Consider the following 19185-nt stretch of genomic DNA (forward strand, 5'->3'; position numbering starts at 1 on the left):
CACATGATAGGCTTGGATACAGTGCCCCAGCAGTGAGTATCACACATGATAGACTTAGATACAAGGCCCCAGCAGACCCTATCACACACGATAGGATTCGATACATGGCCCAGCAGACAGTATCACACATGATACTTAGATACAGGGCCCCAGCAGTAAGTATCCTTGTACTAACATATGTTCACCCCCCCCCCCCCCCAAAAAAAATGTGTGTATGCATATGTGTGTATATGTATGTGTTTTTGTATATATATATATATATGACCACACATCTATAGCACTCTGACCCTATAACGATGGATAGGATTAGATACAGCGGCTCAGCAGTTCGTATCACACATGATAGGCTTAGATATAGGGCTCAGCTCGCTGACATTGCGGCTCCAGCGCTGGACCCAAGAAAAGTAAGAATAATAATTGTTTTGCTTTTCTATGTGTTACAAACTTTTTGGGTGTACTTGTGTCTTTTTACAGGTTCTGTCATTGGACTACATCGGATTCAAAGACCACTTCGATTACGGCATTTTTTATTTTCAATAAAATGCTTAATGAGGGTTGTGTGTTTTTTTTTATTTCAATAAAATATTTTTTCTATGGCCTTGTATTTTTTTTAAACTTTATTACTACCGCCTTATTAATAGCTGCAGGCTGATTGACATTATCCAAGGCGAGATTTAATGCTAGCCGGCGAAAACCGGGAAGAGCTGGGTACGATCCAGTAACCGACCATCTGTAATGTAGGTCGGAACCTGGGGCTGCCGCAGGCTGGTATTATTAGGCTGGGAAAGGCCAAAAACAGTGGCCCTTCCCACCCTGGTACTGCTAGGCTGCTTCTGCTGCTGCTGTGTTGTATCTGACTGGTTCTGAAAAATGGGGGTGGCCGCACGGTGTTTATTCCATTTAAATTTAAAAAAAATGACTTGGGGTCCACCCCCATTTTTGATAACCAGCCAGATACAACACAGCAGCAGCAGCCTAGCATTACCAGGGTGGAAAGGGCCACTGGTTTTGGCCTTTCCCAGCCTAATTATACCAGCCTGCATCCGCCTCACTGCCCGACCATCACTACAGATGGTCGGGTACTGGATCGTACACATCTCTTCCCAGTACACCTGGTGGCGTTGAGTACCAGGGTAATAATTGGGGTTAGTGTTAACCTCTGCACTGGCTAACACTAAACCCCGCCTTAGTAATGGATGCTGTCATTCAGCCAGCGGCCATTACTAAAGCGGTAGTAATTAAGTTCAAAAGACATAGAAAAAATATATTTTATTGAAATAAGACCCCCCACACACACACACAGCCCTCATTAACCATTTTAATGAAAATAAAACAAGCTGTCAGCGAAGTAGTCCTTGAATCAGACGTAGTCCAACAACCAAACTTGTTGATCCTCCTAAAAAAAAAAAAAAAACGTGCAAAAATTTACTTTCATCATTCTCAGCCTTTTGGTGTGTTCTGTAGCAGATGTGATCAGCACATCCTACCCTTGTGCAATCACTAAAAAAATGGAGCTGCAGTATACAAATTTGAAGACACCTCTTCCTGGCTTGTAACCAAAAATAGGGAGGGGTGTTGAGTGTGGTCAATAGTAGGGAGAGTGTTCCTCCCACATTTACAGCAGCTGTCAGTCAGGTTGCTTTAACTGATTCACCTTGCTGTAATTGTGGGAAGTGCTCCCTCTGATGGCCAATGTAGTAAAAACTATTATTTAATTTTTTTATACTTCCCACCTTGTGGAAGAAAAAAAAGATACACCAAAAAAAAATCAAGAAAGAAATATAATAGAATAAGTAACACATTCCCTTTAAACAAAACATGGCTGATTAAATATTTGAAAAATACATTCGCCTCTGGGCAAATGAGATTATTTCTTTTGCCATAAAGTCTTAGGGTATGGTCCCATGCATCCATATGCCACTGAAATCTTGCTCACTTGGGGTGGCCAATGGGCGACCTATTTTGCCCCTCCTTGGGACCGTAACCCGAAGGCCTCTTTCACACGTCAGCATGTTAATCAGCATTTTGCATCAGTATTTATAAGCCAAAACCAGGAGTGAGTCCATAACACAGAAGAGTTGCCAATCTTTCGATTCTCCTTTTTTCTCTCTTTATTTTCTGGTTTTGACTTACAAATGCTGGTACAAAATACTAACCAAGACACTGCCATGTGAAAGTGACTTTTGATTTCTTGACTGTTGTGGATTTTCAGAGCAAAAGCTTTAATAAAATTATTATTATTTTTTTTTTATCCCAATGTGTGTTGGTTAGGTCTTGAGATTTGTAGTTTCTTTCCTTTTTTGTCTTTTGTATATCGCAGCAAAAACCCAGGACTTTTGCAAAAATGCGCCATTCTCAATGTTTTTTTTTAAAAATCATGACAAAACCTCAACGATGCCACTATTAGTAAACTCGCCCTAGGTTCTTAAAATTTAGGGCCTGTACAGCAATACTTCTAGGAAGTACATATGGTGTTCTATGGAGCATGCCATTTTTAATGAATACAATTGAAAAAACTGTATGAAATTGGAGGCATCTGGAGGTATAGAAGAGGGCTCATGCACAGGGCGGGCCTTAGGATAGATGGCGCCCTGTGCGAAATTATCTTTCGGCGCCCCACCCCATCATAAAAAAAATGCCCCATAAAAACAGTATAATGCCCCCTACGGTATAATGCCCTACATAGTGCCCACACAGTATAATGCCCCTTTAGTGCCCCACCATACAGTATAATAATAATATAATATATTATAACCCCTTCAAGGACACAGTATTTTATCCTCTAATTGTGCCCACACAGCATTATGCCCCCTAAGTGCCACACACAGTATATTGCCCCCTCTAGTACCCCTACACAATATAATGTCCGCTTAGTGGCCCCCACACAGTATAATGCCCCCCTCCCCTGGCTGCCACACACAGCCCCCCTTGTAGATAGTGCCCCTCGTAGATTGTGCCATACAGCCTCCCTGTAGACAGTGCCATACATCCCCCACCTCCCCCTTGTAGATCGTGCAATACAGCCCCCACCTCCCCCTGTGGACACTGCCCCCAAACAAAAAAATTTTACTCACCTAGGCCCCGTTCCCATGACGATCTGAGCTGGTCCACGACGGGATCCTTGCGTAGGCCGGTGTGATCCTGTAGCCTACTACAGAGTTTCCGAACCTTTTCGGACTCGAGGCATCACTGGAAAAATTTCCTCAGGGCACCCCTACCAAAAATTGTTTCTAGAGAGACCGAAAATGGCTAAAAACAAGCACTACACTCTTTAGGGTATGTTCACACAGCGTTTTTTGAAAGGCAAAAAAAATCTGCCTATAAATTCCTTCAGGAATTGACAGCGTTGTTTGACTTTTTTTGCGTTTTTTTAAGCAGCTGAAGATAATGCAAAAGACGCAGGCAAAAAAGCTCCAAACGAGCGCCGCAGGTATTTTCTGCCTCGTATCCATTTCAATTGGAGCTCATAGGTGGAAACCACTTGAACACCATCAGCCCAACACTCACAGTAAAATAACATCAGCCCCCCACTCACAGTAAAATGACCATCAGCCCCCCCACTCACAGATTCCCCTTGTAGGTTGTGCCACAAAGCCCACGGTAGATAGTGCCACACAGCCCCCTGTAGGTAGTGCCACACAGCCCCCTGCAGGTAGTACCACATGGGTCCTGCGTGTCTCTATATCTCTGTGTCTCTGACACTCAGGACCCGCTGACCTGACAGATTCAAGTATCAGCGCTAGATACAGCTGCTCTGGATACAGGATACAAAGCAGCTGTAGCTCAAAGGCACAGGTCGCACACCCCTAAGGCCGGCCCCGAGTACAGATAATATAGTAGATGTTATCTGCAGTCCTATGTAAGGGTATGTGCACACGATGAGAGGCTTTTACGTCTGAAAAGACAGACTTTTTTCAGGAGAAAACAGCTGCCTCGTTTCAGACGTAAAAGCTCCTCCTCGCATTATGCGAGGCGCCTGTGACGCTCGTAAATCTTGAGCTGCTCTACATTGAATTCAATGAAGAATGGCTCAAATTACGTTGCAAAGAAGTGCCCTGCACTTCTTTGCCGAGGCAGTCAATTTACGCGTTGTCGTAAATTACAGGTCGTCTGCACAGTACGTCGGCAAACCCATTCAAATGAATGGGCAGATGTTTGCCGACGTATTGTAGCGCTATTTTCAGGCGTAAATCGAGGCATAATACGCCTCGTTTACGCCTGAAAATAGGTCGTGTGAACCCAGCCTCACACCACAGATAACACACAATGGCACGTGCCATATTGTTGGAATGCACATCCGCCATAAATACACGGATAGCGTTAAGAGGTTAAAGTGGTTGTCTGGGTTTAAACTTGTTATGTAGCAGCAGGAGAGCAGGGCTTCAAATAAAAAAAAGCAGCCCATACTTCTCTCGTCCCAGACATTCCTGCACTGTCATCTCTGTTCTGTGTGTACAGTGGTGGTGTACTGTCTACATGAGGTCACCGCTGTATACAAACAGAGAACAGAAGTGACTGGAGTCGCCAATGCAGGTACGTCTGAGAGGAGAGAGGTAATTATAAGTTCTTTTTTTTTTTATTTTAACAACCCCTTTAAAGGCTATGTAAACCTTTTTGAATTTTTTTTTTCTATTCAAAATTATTTTAACTTTTTGAGATACAGCTGCTTTGTATTCTGTATACAGAGCAGCTGTATCATGCGCGGAGACCTATCCCTCAGATCAGAAGCACTGACGGGTTCAGTGATAGCGGGTTCTGCGTGTCTCTGTATCTCTGTGTCTCTGACACTCAGGACCCGCTGACCTGACAGATTCAGTGATAGCGGGTCCTGCGTATCTCTGTGTCTCTGACACTCAGGACCCGCTGACCTGACAGATTCAAGTCCCAGCACTAGATACAGCTGCTCTGGATACAGGATATAAAGCAGCTGTAGCTAAAAAAGTAAAAATAATTTAATAAAATGTAATTACAAAGTTTCACCAAACTCACAGATACACATTTTTATTAAAAAAAAAAAAAAAAACAACAATTTTAAAGGTGTACATAGCTTTTAACATAATCTGAACAGGGTTTAAAAGAGTAAAAAATGGTCAATGTGCACTATGAAAACACTGAATTCTGTGCCTATTTGACATTTATTAACACTTTAGTGTCGTTTAGTTCCACCATGGTGCCCATTTGCCACTAATTTCCCCTTTAGCGTCCTTCTGTTTGGCGGCCCCTTTGCCCATTTACCATTTACTGCCCCTTTAGCACCTTATGTCACTGAAGAACAATAAATGGGGAAGAAAATGGCAAATGGGCATCAAGGGGGCACTGAACAAAAGGACACAAAAGGGGCAATAAGTGGCAAATGGGCAGCAAGGAGGCACTGAATAGTCTGCCCACTTGCTATTATTGCCCTTTTTAGACCCCCATCAGTGCCCCCATTCATTTAAAGTCCACACTCAGTGACTGACCTGCTGGGCTTCTCACAAACACTGCCCACTGGTGCTGCTGGAGCTGGAGCTGCCCTGGAGAAAAACGTTTCTTCAGTGTCCCCACCAGCCCAGGAAACGCATAGGCAGATAGCGCGGTATCTCCTCCCTGTCTTGCGTCCTGAATGATATCATCCCGCCTGTCTCGTCATTCAGGACGCAGATCAGGAAGAGTGAGTGAGTGTTTGCATTACTGAATAGAGAATACATCATGTGATCACAACGACCAATCACTGCAGAGGAAGTGACTTCACTATGCGTAAATAGGGTGTGTGAACATACCCTTACAACGATAATAGATGCAATTAAATAACTTGGCTGGCCGAGTCAGATCCAAAAATTGTGCTGTCACATCTTATAATGTTCTGAAGTCTAAAATCTCTAAAAATTTTAGTGAACGGTGAGAAAAGTTTATGGACTAACATGATTTGACATGACTTGACTTGCCTCATGTTAGAATGAGTGCGTTCTTATAGATTGCTACCTAAAATAGTTGTACTTGTAAAAATATCCACGAATAACATATCTTTCCCATGCCTGGAAAAATCAGCTCCCGTTTTTTAGAAGTGGTTTTGCACCACACGCGTTTTTTGCTGCGAGTTTTTACACTTTTCTTTAGGCGTTTTTTGAGGCTTTTTTTTTTTTGCTATTTCTTCAACAGACAGGGGGAATAACCGGGAGAGGTTTTTTGCCAACGTAGCAAAAAATGCGGCAAAAATACGAGTTTATTTCCTTCTCCCATTGATTTCAATGGGGTTTTTGTGGTGGAAAACGCCTCAAGATAGGTCATGTTGCTTATTTTTCAGGCGAGCGTTTTTGTTTTGTTTTTCTCGCGGGGAAAAAAACGCCTCCACCTCCCATTGAAATCAATAGGAGGCCATTTCGGCTGTTTTTTGCCGCGGTTTCCGTGGCAAAAATCGCAGCAAAAAAACTCTGTGTGAACAGGGCCTAAAGCTGGATTCACACAGTGTTTCTGTTGTTTTTATCAGGTGTTTTTTTGTTTTTTGTTTTGGTTGATGAACCAAATTGGAGACATTGGAGTTTATCTACCAAAACAAAAAACTGCATGCTAAAATTCAACAAAATCGCACAGTGTGAACCCAGCCCAATGCACAACATGAAATCTTTAATTATTGAGGAAAATCACCACTATTTACCTGGGAATGGAACAAATAGGTCAACATCTTCAATATGTAGCATTTTCTGCAAAGCTAGCCAACCCTTGTGGTCCAGCAGAAAGAAGCGGGTTGTAATGTGCGTTGTTTTTTCAATATTACAACAGCCAAAGGGCAGTCAGTCCCTTCATCTGAGACAAACCTGAGAGCGGAGCACAAAAGTAATTGAGTTCAAATGATAAATTGGCTTCATGCTTCAAATCAACTTGTCGTCTTGTTCCCACCAGCAAGGTGTGGGAGTCAGAAAAGATTGTGTTTTTATTAAGCAGAACTATTATTACTTCCTACTCGCATATGCCCAACTTGACTTTATATTATTCCAGTATTTTGTGCCAGGGGTAGTCAACATGTGGCTGTCAGGCAGTGTCTTCTTTACAGTACAAACACAACTTTCCATTATTTCCGTGACATGTTAAAGTCAGTTTTTCCATAGGCACTTTTAGAAAATATGTAGAAATAATAAACGGTAGTACAAATGTATATATAATATATAATATACTGTAAGGACAGATTCACAAGGGTCAGTTTTGGACTAAAGTTTGCATGTTTTTTTTTTCTTTTTTGCTATAAACAGAAAGGGATCCTTAAGGCCGGGTTTCCACGTAGCATAAACGCTACGGAATTTCCGCGACGGAATTCCGTGTGGAAAATCTGCAGCATTTACAGTTGCAGCAAAGTGGATGAGATTAAGAAAATCTCATGCCCACGTTGCGGAAAAAAAGCCTGCAGCGTAAACGCTAATAAATGACCTGGGGTGCGGAATTTAAATCGGAAGTATGTCAATTTGTGCTGCGTTTTCATTGCTTTCCTGTTGCAGGTTTTCCCCATTGAATTCAATGGGGTTGCAAAACCCGCAAAAAGAAAACCAAGTGTTGCGACTTTTGAAGCGGAATTGCAGTGTTTCCGCCGTAAAAATCGCAACTCAAAAAAGAACCATCCCTACCAAGTACTCTCTCCTTATTCCTGCAGTCAGGCCTCCTGGGATGACGTTGCATCCCATGTGACAGCTGCAGCCAATCACAGGACTACCCACAGAGAAGGGGGAGGGGGTAAGTGCGAAGGTTTTTGTTTTTTTTTTCTCTACAGCGCTGCTTTCTGCAGTGGAAATTCTGTATGAACAACTGCAGCACAATGTGGTGTGCGGTTTTTCGGACAGGAGGTCCTGCGGGTTCCAGGTCGGATACGCTGTGCAGTTTTTTACGCAGCGTATCCGACCCGTGGGAACCGGGCCTAATAGAAGAAAAGTGTAAAGGAAAGATGCAGTAGATTTGTTGCAGAAATTTCTGCCTCTGCCACATACATCTATTTTTTTATTTTACGGACCGTTCTCCCATACTTTATAATGGAAGCATGGTCCGTAAATGCGGATGACTGTCCACGGACCATGATTACGGGCACGATCGTGTGCATGGGGCCTATGTTGCTTTATTCATTCTGTTCTTAGCAGCACAATTTTTATTTTTTGCTAAGTCTGTTTATTACATATCATTGTTAGACTCTTTTTCTATAAGCCAAAATATATTTAAAAATAGACCTTAGGCTCCAAGTAGAGATAAAGAGATTCTTTCAGTTTATATTCTTAGTATGGAGTTACATGGCAGTGAGTAATGTTGGCTGTCGACAGAGGAATTCTTCTGTGTATAAATTCTATTTTTCTCCTTCAGTGTGATGTGTGTTTATTCTTTGCATTCAATTTACAATCTACAAAGCAAAACTTTTTCCTTTACAAGCAAGGTAGCAATATAACAGGATCTATCATTATAGACAACAAATAATTTATAAAAAAAAAATAATGTAAAAAAAAATGGTGACATTGTCCATAGCAACCTAAAATGCTCTGGTTTTTACTGTAAAGTCGAAATGGGAAGCCATCTGCTTGGTAGATAGTTATTCCTGTTATTTATATAGTCCCATCATATTCCATGGCAATGCAAACATTAGACCAAAACGGTCCTGGGTGAACCTGTCCTTACAGTAAATTATATACATTTGCTCTACAGTTTATTATTCCTTCAAATCATTCTAAAAGTGTCTATTCCAATTAGTCCTTGTTCATAATAATCTTAGTTGTCATGTACACAAGCGTTTTTTATTCAGCAGTCCCCCAAAAAATGGTTGCATGCTCCCTTGCATATTGTTTTAAGGACCATATTCTCCCCTAGGAACATTGCTTCTAGGCAAGGCCACTAAGGCACACGGATGTGCATGTGGGATTAGTTTAATTCCCCGTCTCTCACATGCTAGGAACTATCTACCATATGCTGGAGAGTATATTGGCATTTCAGAATTTGGTAAAAGTTTCGCCTTCAGAGAATATTATCTATATCAGAAAGCTTCTCATTGATGATCCAGTAATGCACTGAAGTGTAGTTCTTGCTACAACTAGCATAATTTAGTATAAAACGTAGCATGACTATAATAGGGCTGCTTTATAACAAAACATCAAGCAACTATACCATTATGGCATTATGTCTAATACAGTGAAACCTCCAAAACAGCACCTTTTTGAGAAGATCACACCTGAAAGAATACATTTTTCTGTGACAAATTTACAATTCCCTTATATCCTATGTATTGTAGTAATCTTAAAGAGAAAAATACATCGCCTTATGGTGAAAATTTCCAAGACATGTGGGGAATGTGGCATAAAAGAGGCAAGTAGTAATATGCTCACCTTTTGGGGTTGTGCAATCGCAGGCACAACCATGGTAGAACCGTATGGTAGTTAGAATGCGGAATGATGTATTTATCAGGCCATGATGAAAACGACATTCTGATGTCGAAACGCGTTGCCAAATAAAGTATCTTATATTCAACAATATTTCCTGACGTCCAATCTGGTCCTGTTCAGCAGCAAGCGCAAATCCTTGTTCTTTGTTTTTAATTCTCACTGTATCCTGTGTTGTGCCCCTCATTTTTGAGAGGATCTCACCTCTAGAAGAACATTTTTTTCACTGCAATTTTGGTTGGTCGTGTCAAAAAAAGCTTTACTGTATTCTAGAATTAAAGGAGTTTGCCCATCAGGGACATTTATGGCATATCCACAGGATATGCCATAAATGTCAGATAGATGCGGGTCCCAGCTCTGGGATCTGCACCTATATCTAGAATGGGGTCCCCTAAACCCCATTCTACCTTTCTCGTTTACTCCTGCTATTTTGTAATTTCCGACCATACTCCCATAGAAGTGAATGGTAGTTACGGAACCAGCGTAGCATGTGAGCTATGCTGTTACCGTAACTGCCATTCACTTCCATGGGAGTTACGGAAACAGTGTAACTCACCGGGCTACGCTGTTTTCTGATTACATGGTCGGAAATTACAAGTGGCAGTGGGAACCGTGAAAGGTAGAACAGTGTTTAGGTGGCCCCATTCTAGAGATAGGTGCGGGGCCCAGAGGTGGGACCCGCATCTATCTGACAATTATGATATATCCTGTGGATATGCCACAAATGAAGTACTGGCTCACGTTCTATTTTACATGTATCACAACCTGTCCTTAATGGGATCAGGAGTACATTTTATCCTTGGGGTATGTTCACACGGCTTATTTTCAGCCCTTTTTTGGGTCATAAACGCCCCCGAAAAACATCTAAAAATACGGAGGCTGAACACCTCCAAACATCTGCCAATTGATTTCAATGGAAAAAATGGCGTTTCGTTCCCACGGGGCATTTTTTTAAATTGGCCGCTCGTAAAAAAAACGCCCTGTAAAAAAGAAGTGCATGTCACTTCTTGAGCTGTTTTTGGAGCCGTTTTTCATTGTCGCAATAGAAAAAATGCTCCAAAAGCGGCCGTAAAAAACGCATAAAAAAACGCTTGATCCATTAAAAACGGCTGAAACTCAGGGGTTGTTTTGCCTTGAAAGCAACTATTTTATGGCCGCTTTTCGTTTGCTGTGTGAACATACCCTTACACTTCAAAAAATATCAAATGTAACGTCAAACTGGCGGTGATATTTGGCATCAGGAAAATCACTCATATTTGATAGGACTGTAGGATAGTTTTGAAGGTTGGGAGTTGGTAAACATTATACTGGTAACTTATAAAAGAATAACCCAGAAATACTGCCATAACCCAAAAGTCGATCCGAAAAACTTTGAAAATGATAGTGTGATAGTCGCTTCCGGTTTACTCATGCCTAGATATCGGAAATCTCAGACCTTTTGTCCTCTTGATGGATGGCTACAAGAAGTTCTGACAATAAAAAAAACCAAAAAAAACAGAAGCATAATTGGCCTCTATCCCAGAGGAAAAAAGTTTCAGTTGCCAACATTTCTCAGTCTATCTCATGTTTCTTCTAACATTTATTTTCTTTACTCCTAAATCACTTATAGATTTTGGCATGGTTTTTTTGCACCTGTTTTCTAGAAAACGATTGGCTTACTTTCACAAAGTCATTATATGCTTTGTATGACAGTTGTTTAGCCAAAATTTCTCTGTGTTTAGATCCAGACTATTTAAATATTTTTATTTTTATTGCAGAATGTGTATGAAGAATATAAAGTTTTTCTAAACCCCCTAAGCATATACCATGAGCAACGAAAACAAGAGCAATCAAATTGCAAACAGATGTAATTTACCAATAAAAGAAGAAGTGCCATGCCTCAGTAATCTGACAGTAGAAAATGTGACCAAATTAGAGCTAGAATACCACCCTTTTGATGGTGAAAGACGCAAGGTAGAGGACTACATCAAGAAGAACCAGCAATCGGAGGAACTGAAGAGGAGTACAGGGCTCTCAGCTGCTGAAATACAAGAGCAGGATTTGGTGAAAAGTGGCACGAACACAACGGTGGAAGACCCTTGTAAATTTGGTGCGTTACATTTTCATACTTCCATTTTATAGTGTTGAGAATTCTTGCTTTTAACTATGTTTCCATTAATCACTGAGGATTGGTAATTGATATTAAAGACTCAAACATAAACTTATCACTGAAAGAAAGTCCATAAAATATAACTTTTACTATATTATCTAAAATGTTGTAAAAAAAAAAAAAAAACACCTGAGAGAGGTTAAATGTCAGTCATTCATTTACCACCTGCACTCAAGGAACTGGATAGATTAAGGGCATGGCCACACGTGGCGGATTTCCTCCGCAACTGTCCGCATCAATGCCGCACCTAATCCGGGTTGCGGATTACGGCTGCGGATCTGCCCAAAATGTGCAGAAAATTGATGCGGACTAGCTGCTGCGGACTGCGGGAAAAGTGCTTCCCTTCTCCCTATCAGTGCAGGATAGAGAGAAGGGACAGCACTTTCCCTAGTGAAAGTAAACAAATTTCATACTTACCGGCCGTTGTCTTGGTGACGCGTCCCTCTTTCGGCATCCAGCCCGACCTCCCTGGATGACGCGCCAGTCCATGTGACCGCTGCAGCCTGTGCTTGGCCTGTGATTGGCTGCAGCCGTCACTTAGACTGAAACGTCATCCTGGGAGGCCGGACTGAAGAAAGAAGCAGGGAGTTCTCGGTAAGTATGAACTTATATTTTTTTACAGGTTGCTGTATATTGGGATCGGTAGTCACTGTCCCGGGTGCAGAAACAGTTACTGCCGATCGCTTAACTCTTTCAGCACCCTGGACAGTGACTATTTACAGACGTCTCCTAGCAACGCTCCCGTCATTACGGGAGCCCCATTGACTTCCTCAGTCTGGCTGTAGACCTAGAAATACATAGGTCCAGCCAGAATGAAGAAATGTCAAGTTAAAAAAGCAAGACGCATCCGCAGCACACATAACATGTGCATGACAGCTGCGGACTTCATTGCGGAAATTAGAATCTCCATTGAAGTCAATGGAGAAATTCCGCCATGAGTCCGCCACTGCTCCGCAACAGACAGAGCATGCTGCGGACACCAAATTCCGCTCCGCAGCCTATGCTCCGCAGCGGAATTTTACGCATCGTCTAAACGAACACTGCTAAATTAAAGTGGAAGTCAATGGAGAAACGGCTCCGCTGCGGATTAACGCTGCGGAGTGTCCGCAGCGGAATTTAAGTGAAATTCCGCCACGTGTGAACCCAGCCTAAATGGATCTGTTGTCGATATCATGATCCGCGTTCAGCATCTTTACATCATGAGTTCCTGTAGCAGCCCTGATATGGTTGTATTATTATACAGATAAGTGGACAAGGTGGAAATAAATGTAAAGCCTGCCACAATCCCTACCCTATAGGGCACTCGACTCAAAAAGGGAAACCCTATGAGTTTTACCCTAGAAGAGCCTGAAGAAGTCCCTACTTCCTACCCAAATGCGTTTCCACCAAAGTTTAGGTGGTTTCATCAGTGGGTACTCGGGGGAAAAACATTTACAAGGTTTTAGGGGTGAGTTTACACCAGCCATATATCGTGTCATCAGGGGCCTAGATACATGTTGTCGGGTATTTATCACATTTCGAATTCAAGTGTTTTAGATAATTAATTAAAAGTTTTACGTTTTAGGGATTTTACCACGTTTTCTCTCTAGATCAAATTTTCATGTCACATCATTCCCTATACACATTAGATCAATGCCTGCCATATTGCAGATATCGGTCTGCCCAAATGCCATATTTAAGAACCCCTTGCACCACTTAGTCCGACACCTCTACTCAGTGCGACTCATTTACCAAGATTTTCCACCGCTTTTATAATCTGACCTAGCGTTGTTTCCAACCTATTTATGTTCAACAGGACATGAATTTAGCACATGCTACACTAGGTGAAAGACAGTGCGCCAGTGTTAAGCCCTGTTCACACAGAGTTTTTTGCTGTCAGAGTCAGGAATTTTGAGGCAGATTTTGACCTGCCTGTGCTTTTTTTGCTGTGTTTTTTGTACGGTTTTTCGGCCACAGCCATGAAGCTAATGCAAGGAAAGCGGGCAAAAAACCCTATGAAAAACGCCCGGAAACGAGCACCACAGGCTTTTTTCTATCTCCCATTTATTTCAATGGGAGGTCCGAGGCGGAAAGCGCTGCAAGAAAGGGCATGCCACTTTTTTTTCCCCACTAGCGGCTAAATGCCACCCGGGGGAAAAAAAGCCTCTGCCTCCCATTGAAGTCAATGGGGAGCGATTTTGTCCGTTTTTTTGTCGCTGATTCTGACCCGTTTTCCCCGTCAAAATCATGCCAAATAACTCTGTGTAAACAGGGCCTTAGTATGCAAATTTTTATCAACGTGTCACTGAGACGCAGTCCATATTTATCAAACAGCAGAGGCACTTTAAAACACGTAAAACACTTTTATGTTTGTCTTCTAAAAAGGACAGAAATGTGGCAGGGGCATGACTTGTTGCACATACACAGTGGCGTAACTACCGCTATAGCAGCCATAGCGGCTGCTACGGGGCCCGCAGCATGAGGGGGCCCGTGCCATCCGCCGGCATGGGCCCCCCCATGGCCGGAGGCTCCGCTAGCAGCTGCTATGGCTGCTACAGCGCGACGCCACTGAAGGGGTTGTTCCTACAAAAGACATGCATCCCCTATCCACAGGATAAGGAGAACGGGGGACCGAAAGTCCCCCGAAGTTCTCCATGACAAACCTCAGACTTCTGGGGTCTGTCTGCAGCTCCATAGAAATGACTTGCACACCGGTTCATTTTTATTAAACTGCGCAGACGCCGGAAGTTCGAGGTTTGTCATGGAGAACTTCGGGGGACTTTCGGTCCCCCGTTCTCCTTATCGCGGCAAGCGATCACACATGTATCCCCTATCCTGTGGATAGGGGATACATCTCTTTTGTAGGACAAACTATAGGCCGTTTTTTTTTGGGGGGGGGGCTATATGGCGTTATCTACAGGGGGGGTCTGTATGCCATTATCTACAGGGGGTCTGTATGGCGTTATCTACAGGGGTGGGTCTGTATGGTGTTATCTACAGGGGGTGTCTGTATGGCGTTCTCTACAGAGAGGGTCTGTATGGCGATATCTACAGGGGGGGCTGTATGGCGTTATCTACAGGGGGGATTTGGGGCTGTAATACGTTATCTACAGGGGGGCTGTAAGGCATTATCTACAGGGGCTGTGTATGGCGCTATCTACAGGGGGCTTGTATGGTGCTATCTATAGAAGGGCGCTGTGTGGAGGCACTATCTACAAGGGGGGGGTTGTGTGATACCCAGCGGAGGGGGGCCCAAGTCAAAAGTTTGCTATGGGACCCAGTCTTTCCTAGTTACGCCCCTGCACATACATATTGCCAATGTCTAGCAATAGAAGTTTTTCAGAAAAGTGCAGCACAGTTCACACTAACAAAAAAGCACATCTACACTTGTAATTTTCAGCTGTGTTTTTTGTGGGGATGGGGGAACCGTTGTAAACTGATTGGACAATTGATGTATAAAATGTCTTCTTGCATATGTTTTTTTGGATCTTTTAGGCCGGGTTCCCACGTAGCGTAAATGCTGCGGAATTTCCGCAACGGAATTCTGTGCGGAAATTCTGCAGCATTTACAGTAGCAGCAAAGTGGATGAGATTTAGAAAATATCACGCCCACGCAGCGGAGAAAAAACAATCAATTCCGTAGCATGTCAATTTATGCTGCGTTTTAGTTGATTTTCCATTGCGAGTTTTCCTCATTTAATTCAGTGGGGATGCAAAACCCTGCAACAGAAAGCCAAGTGTTGCGACTTTCACGGCGTATTTGTAGCGATTACGCTGCAAAAATCACAACTACGGAAAACAAACAAAAAATTCATACTTACCCAGAACGCTCCTTCTTCCTGCAGTCCGGCCTCCTGGGATGAAGTTGCATCCCATGTTGCCGCTGCAGCCAATCACAGGCTGAAGTGTCACATGGCCTGCAACGTCATCGTAGGAGGCCGGAGTGGACGTCAAAGGTGGGTGGGGGTAAGTATGATCGCTTTTTTACACAGCGGAAATTTAGTCCGAAAAATGCACCACAATGTGCGGACGGAAGGTGCTGAGGGTTCCGGTCGGATACGCTGCATGACTCTTTTACGCTGCGTATCCGACCCATGGGAACGTATCCTTAAACCTCTTCCATACAATTTATGGTGTTTTTAGTTTTTTTTTCAAAACAAAAAGCCAGAAGAACTGTTCCAAAAACTGAAACTCAGGTCAAAGAGGCAGTTGCCAATTTTTTTAAATTTGTGGTCTATCGGTAAATCTCTAGCACGTTGCATTGTGGAAAAAGTTTGCCAGAGGTCTGTAGAGAACTTTATATTTTGCTATTCACTTACTTGCGAACATCTGGCTACTGTGTTTTTAGCATCCAAACTTAGGGCAAAAAACGAACACTTATTCACATGAACATACAAGTTAGGGCTTATTCAGACGAACGTATAATACGTCCGTGCTACGCGCATGTTTTTCACGCGCGTCGCACTGACCTATGTTAGTCAATGGGGCCGTTCAGACAGTCCGTGATTTTCACGCACCGTATGTCCGCTGCATGAAACGCACGACATGTCCTATATTTGGCCATGTTTTGTGCTGCACGCACCCATTGAAGTCAATGGGAGCGTGAAAACCGCGCACGTCACACGGACGCACTTCCGTGTGCCGTGCGTGATGCGCGCTACAGTAGTCAAAACTATTATAGATAAATGTCTCACAGGAGAAAGTAAATGGTTAGGTACGACCAAAATTAGTTCAAGGCACCCCCAAAATGTCAGAAAATAGCGGACTCTACTATATCATAGCATAAAATTGAGAACCAAGAGTCACAGAGCTACATATCGAGTAGAAAAGATAAATTTTATTACATATAGTATAAACATACAACCAATTGATAAAAACATAGCGAGGTTTCTAAAAAGGAAAATTATCTATGAATCACTCCAAAGTAGCATATAACCACAGGGATAGTATGAATATTATACCATAGAGAGAACAGGACATGTATATACTGGGCAGGAGTGGTGTGCAAAGGTACAGTGTAGTAATGTGTTGTCAAAAGAAACCACTATCTGTCATGTAGAAATGTCACACTGACGTATCAATACATATCCAATCAAAATCCCAATAGGTATCACATGGTACTCTCAAGGGAAAGACTAAATCACAAGGAATGTATCGTGCGAACGTCCCATGGCATAAGGAACCATCAGAAATAAATAGACATCCCAAGGTGTAAAGGGCTACTCATCTGGAAACTACCAGAGGGAGCCGATAAACACAAACTTACCCATGGAAATAGAAGTGAGCCCGTGATCCATGTAAGAAGAATAACACCCCAATGCGCGTTTCGCTGTTTCAGCTTCCTCAGGGGGTCTAATCTAAGCTGTATTATGTCCTCCTTATATAGTGTCCCCCGTCGAGCGTGTCAAATGGAAAAGAAAAGGGAGTTCCGGATAGAAACAACACTCATCACTGGTCCACGGCGCATGCGCGAGATTAGGTCAAAGGTCGCAGTGCCTCCATCGCCTGTCGTCCCGCCACTACTGCGCACGCGCGTCTCCAAGGACGCGTCTCGATGGATTATAGCGCAGGTGCACAGTCGGCGTATTGACAAGAGGAGACCGAGGCACGCACCTGACATCTCTGCAGCATGCGCAACCCCAAGATGAGGTATATATTGTATCTAATATATGTATCTCAATTTCTGAATGGTGCCAATACCATAGGATAATTTAAACGGTACATTCCTCTTACATTATATATAGAAAAGCAATGATAAATGTCCCATATCACGGGACTACTCATGTTCATAAACGTGTATGGTGAATAGTGAAAATCAGTGGGAATAAATAAATTAAAAATGAAAGAAAGGTGACATGAAATAAAAAAATAATCATTATTAAAAAGTTAATTTACTCGGATGTAAGAGTGTGAAAACACATGGTGATAATAACAAATGGTGTAACGACATAAGATAATAATATAACTGTAAGGTTATTATAATAAGTACAACTAATTAAATAGTGAAGAAGATACATGAAACACATGTACATAGACCAGTGGAAAAAATAATAAAAAATAAGTAAGAAAATATATGTACAAAAATTGTATAAAAAGTAATAAATAAAAGAATAACAATTTGAATATGAAGAAAAAAGTTTACATAATCTATATTTAGAGGCAAAGGTTCTTTATAATAATGCTCACAAAAATGGCATCATCCAATAACATTTAATTAAGACATAGTTGATGTACAATATTAGGACACAGTGTTCGTTTCTCATCCATCTATCTATAATTGATTAATCGAATGTTCGTATTCCAAATCCTTGCAGCAACATTACGACTGTCCAAAAGAACAACCCTCATTGGGAACATTCAACAGGATCTAAACATGGACGCAGAGACACATAGTTAATAACAAATACAGGTAGGACATATATACCTTATAACATAAAATCACCTAAAAGCATTGCAATGAATAAGTATAATTTTAAAGGAAAGCAGAGAAGCTCAATTTTTCATTTAGACCGAGGGTGGTCATAGTTCCAAGGGTAGTGATCCATCTGCACTCTTTTTGTGCTAGAATCTTATTCGCATTTCCCCCTCTGGCACCACAATGTACCTTGTCTATGCCCCACGCCAGAAAGGTTTTGGGGTCACATCCATGGTATAATTTAAAATGTTTCGGAATCGTCTTCAATAGTGATAAGTCGCTAACTTCCTTCGCAGCCAAAATATCCCTCACATGTTCACGAATGCGGACCCTAAGTTGTCTAGATGTAAGACCAACATACACCTTTGGGCATCCACATGTTGCGTAGTAAATAACATGGGTCGTACTGCATGATATATAGTGCAGAATTTTGAATTGACGTTCGTTTTTGACGGAACTAAAAGAAGTTGTCCTTGATATGTTGGCGCATGCCACACAGTCACCGCAGGGGTAACTGTCCTGAATAGGGCCTCGTGCGGAGAAGGGGTTAAGTTGCAGAGGCACATAGTGACTCTTCACTAGTATATCTTTCAGATTTTTGTTTCTTCTAGCCGTCATCTGAGGGTTGGTCGGTAGAGCCTTTGAAAATGCAGGTTCTGTGTGTAAGATTGGCCAGTGTTTCTCCAGAACTGATCTCATTGTTTGCCACTGGTTGTTAAAAGTGGAGATGAATCTAATTTTGTTATCCGTCTGATCTTTCTTTTTTCTACCTGTCGGATGTAACAGATTCTTTCGTTCTGTATTTTTGGCCCGACTATATCCCTGCTTGATGCACCTTTGACTATATCCCCTGGCTTGAAATCTCTCTTTAAGATCTTGTGATTGTTTTTCAAATTTTTCCTCAGAGGAGCAAATCGGCTTCATTCTCAGGAACTGACCAACTGGGACAGCCTTTGTAGTGGAATATGGATGCGCTGAGGTGGCATGCAGGAGGGAATTAACTGACGTCTCCTTCCTATATACGTCTGTCTGCAGAACCCCCCTATACCTGCCTCAATTGTCACATCCAAAAAATCCACTCTGGGTCTATCAAGGGTATGAGTTAATTTGATATTGAATGTGTTAACATTCAACATCTGCATAAACTCAATCAACAATTTTTCGGTACCTTGCCAGATGATTAGTACATCATCTATACACCGTAGCCAGCACTGCACATGGTCAGCGGCATGGGCGCCGCCATCCTGCAGAACCTGTCTCTC

The 19185-nt window shown here is 42.3% G+C and overlaps 1 protein-coding gene across 1 annotated transcript in view; it reads left to right on the forward strand.

Annotated features, from left to right (window-relative positions):
* ERICH6B (glutamate rich 6B) overlaps window positions 1-19185 on the forward strand; it is a 157051-nt gene that overhangs the window by 15135 nt on the left and 122731 nt on the right. The window contains exon 2 of the mRNA XM_075850233.1: window positions 11138-11469. Within this exon, the coding sequence (XP_075706348.1) occupies window positions 11187-11469 (283 nt within the window). The 5' untranslated portion in view covers window positions 11138-11186. The remainder of the gene's footprint in view (window positions 1-11137; window positions 11470-19185) is intronic.

Source organism: Rhinoderma darwinii, chromosome 2 (assembly GCF_050947455.1).
Source record: "Rhinoderma darwinii isolate aRhiDar2 chromosome 2, aRhiDar2.hap1, whole genome shotgun sequence".
NCBI classification, from domain to species: domain Eukaryota; kingdom Metazoa; phylum Chordata; class Amphibia; order Anura; family Rhinodermatidae; genus Rhinoderma; species Rhinoderma darwinii.